The sequence below is a fragment of the Atta cephalotes genome (genome assembly GCF_000143395.1).
Source record: "Atta cephalotes unplaced genomic scaffold scaffold00008, whole genome shotgun sequence".
Taxonomy (NCBI): Eukaryota; Metazoa; Arthropoda; class Insecta; order Hymenoptera; family Formicidae; genus Atta; species Atta cephalotes.
Genome location: NW_012130072.1, coordinates 4,606,784 through 4,610,664, shown reverse-complemented (window position 1 = coordinate 4,610,664; position 3,881 = coordinate 4,606,784). Strand labels below are relative to the sequence as shown.

Here is a 3,881-nt window from a genome sequence, read left to right as displayed (position 1 = left end):
GAGAGAGAGAGAGAGGAGGGGGGGGCGGGAAAGGAAGAAGGGGGCGAGAAAGAAATAGAGAGAAAGAAAGAGGGGTCGCTCGTACAATCCTCCTTCATTTCGCAGCGCGTAATTCTTGCAGTTAACATGACAATAGATCCTCTCTTATCGGGCGTATACCGGTAGAACGAGAAAGGGACTGCTGCAGGAATAAAAGCCATGCAGCAGAATCGATGCAAACGCGCGCGGATGACTCGACCAGACCAAACTTATGTCCGTGTTCTCCGTCCAATCCGTGAAATTAATCTAGCTTTTGCCCAGAGATACCCATCCGCGCCAAGGGAGGAGCGATAAGACGTTGGAAACGGCGATAGCCACTCTCCTTTATTTCCCAGTCGAAAAATGAGCCTTTATTTCATCGGCGAAATACGAAGAGAGCAGCGTTTCTGGCACCTAAACGGCGCAAGAAACGCGACAGACTCTCCATGAGAGACTTTGGGAACCACGGCGAGGCAGTCGAGGTCCGGTGTACGTAATGCAACGGTTTATTGCTAATATTTCTTCGAGGTAATATCGGCGTTCCCGAGAGTGCTTGGCTTTCTCTTATATACCGCGGAAACTTAACAACGTCTTGGATTCGAATCCTTAGTATTACTCGCACACGCATCTTTTCATAGAATACGGAGATGTTTTATCTTTTTGCACATAAATTATTGCGCAAAGATATTCCGTCCAAAAAAACAAGAGATCTCTTTTGCAGTAAAAACATCAACATTTTAAATAGATATACTAATAAGTTAAATTTGTAACAGATATATTATCGGAATTTTATTTCTCAATTAATTTCACACAGTTATAGTTTAAACAGTAATATATTTGCAAGAAAGATGTTATGTTTTACCGAATCAATCTTTAATGAAGATTTAAATATGCAAAAGTTAATTGTTCTAAATGTAACTTAACTCTTTAGATCAGCGATGCCGAATAAAGTGAGTTCAAATTTTTGCTAAAGCAGAATGGTTTCGAATTCGCGTGAGAACGTTTATGTATCGCTGACTACTGGCACCTCTTCTGGACCACCTTTGTATAAATGCTATGGCGCATACTCGCGCGCCCGCCCGTCGCTCCATTCATCCAAAGCGATTAAACGTAACGAGCGCCATTATTGAGGAAGAACGTGTGAGGAACGGAGACGCAAAGAAACGACCAAAGTTCGACGGACAACGTGGTCTTTCAGGCACTACCCGCGACATTAATAGCTTCCAGAATTAAATGTGGCTCGACCCTGCTTGTCGCGACTCACGCACACGATTGTACACGGAATACACGTACGTATATGTACATGAGTATTTCTCTATCTGAAAACGAATCGACCGTGAACGCGTCTCGAGAATATTCGGATAGTATGGCGACAAGCTGCTCCCTCGTGTGGATGTTATCTTTTTGCCACTCGCTATCTAATCGGGCTTTCAACGTATGCGTGTATTCGTGACCGAGTCTAAAAACGATAGTACGCATAAGGCGAAAATTTACAATCATAGTCACAAGAATGAGTTCACCATGTGCTATTAAAACATGTAATAGACAATAATTAGATTATTTTTTGACAGATTTAGAGCAGATCTCCTTCAGCAATAAATGGAAAACTCAATTATGTACCTAAAAATGGATCTTTCTCTTTAACAGAATTTAATCGAGTTTTCTTAATTAAGAGAGATAAGATTATTTCAAATAATTAATAGAATATGGAAAGGTGTCAGGTAATCTTATAACATTGGTTCTCAGAAAAGACAGAACTTTTTTAACAGTTAAAAATTATAAATGTTAACAAGTTATTATTTCTTGCACAATACAATAATAATGATGACTAATGTGAATAATAAATTTGTATGCATACTTCAACATTAATATTATATGTTAAATGAGCAATTCCAAATGTTTTTTTATGACTTTAAAAAGAGTTTTTGGAACCGCCATAAAATATTCAAGTTCATTTAACGTGCAACTTTTCCGGCAATGTAAAATATTTAACGCAAATTTTCGCATTAAACTTTTTATTGAAGTAAAATTTTAACACCACGCGACAATAATAGGTTTCAGTGAAAGCGTTATTCATCAGTCATGAAATCTGCAATTCCGTTTGAAAATATACAATAGGCGACATCGCAAAAAACACTATGCGTTATTCTGCTAATCTTCGCTTTCATGTATAATCCAAGATAAGTAAAAGATAACAACGAAGTTTATTGCAGAAAAGTGTATCAATGTTACACCGGCATATGTACTCACAATTACGCGACTGCCGCACCCCACGTGTATTACGTATATATACGTGTACACATAGACACGTACCTCCTCGCTTTATCTAATCGCGAACGTGCGTGTATAGGTGCCATCAGACAATACGGCACCATGCGATGGCGCGGCGGCGCGGACGAACGTCGAGCTCGAGGGTCTCCTTCAATTTTTACATAATACTCGTTGCCTCCCCGAGCCAGTCTGATTTATTGACGATGTCGATTGGTACTCTCGCTCCCCGCGCGTTGAATAATTGTCGCTATTAATAACTGCGAATTCAATTCTCTTCGGTTCAATATCTACAGAGACGCGCTTGGAAGACGGCGAGCCGCGCCCCCAATGCTCTTCTCTCTCCCTCTTTCTCAGGTTCATTTAATCGCACCTTGCCTCGGGAACGCATACGAGAGACGGGAAATTCTAAAATCTATAAACCGGCGTTCCCCCTCCCCCCCCCCCGAAGGCCGATAGCGCACTGGATCGACGATAAGAGACTTATTACCCATCGTAAATTACAACCGGTTCCTTATCTCGACCGCGTAGCGTTGCAAATTATCGGCTTTGTATCGAGAGATCAATCGGAAAGCGCGGGCAGAAAAGATCGATCGACGATCTCACGACGTACACACGTGTGATCCATTTCGATCGATTGCAGAATGGAAAGAGGTCTTCAGAATATCGAAGAGAATGACCTATAAACACGCGCCTCGACATTCACAGATATTCGCAATTGTTTATCGATAATCTTCTTAAACATCAATTTCAAAATCTCTCGTCTATACTCCGGTGTAAAATAAACCCGATGTAATCTCGTCTTCCAACTTATAATATTATTTCATCAATAGCATACAGAGATCAAAGTACACGACGTCTTATCGAATGGAATCAGAACCGTTTTTCTTGAGATTATAATAAAGACGATACGACGGATAATCCTATCTATTAACTGAATTCATCATGACACAATTATCGATATTTCGTCATTGGAAAGGTAAAGCTTGTTTTTATATTACCTCATAAATAAAGATAAGACAAATAATATTCAATTACAATATAACTTCACTTATCTCACAGGATCGGAATCAACTGAGAAGAGCTCTAATGGTAAGACAGCCCCCGTTCTACGCTCACCGATGCGAATACGTTACGATAGAGTTTCACACTTCATCGGGATAACAGAGATAATTCTCTCGTTGAGTTTACCGAAGGTGTCAGATAAGTGAAGGCGGAGTTTATCGGCCGTGTGCGCTGTGCGCGGGGACCAACGATTTCGCTCCGCGTGAACGCGCTCGTTACGCGCGAGTACGAAAACTCGATTATGCAACGGTTCGTTACCTTGATACTGTCGTAGCAGGCGGTCACCCGTCCGTTCTGCACCTCGACGTTAGCTGGCGGATGGGCGAACTTGCACTCCGTGTCGGGCCTGGTGCACTTGTTGCGCTGGAACTCTCTGCAAACCTCCAGTTGCAGCCACCGCGAGTCCTTGCCGTTCAGTAGGTTATTCATGCTGACCATTGCCATTCTTCCACTCCTGGAAGATCGAGAGTCCCCGCCGTCCGTTGGCCTCTACCGTGAGAGAGTAGTAACCCGGACTCTCTCTCTCTCTC

At 42.0% G+C, this 3,881-nt stretch overlaps 1 protein-coding gene across 1 annotated transcript in view; it reads right to left on the bottom strand.

Moving 5' to 3' along the window:
* LOC105627373 (protein muscleblind-like) overlaps positions 1–3,795 on the bottom strand; it is a 25,008-nt gene extending 21,213 nt beyond the window's left edge. The window contains exon 1 of the mRNA XM_012208656.1: positions 3,610–3,795. Coding sequence (XP_012064046.1) covers positions 3,610–3,795 — 186 coding nt within the window. The remainder of the gene's footprint in view (positions 1–3,609) is intronic.
* Positions 3,796–3,881: the final 86 nt, after the last annotated feature.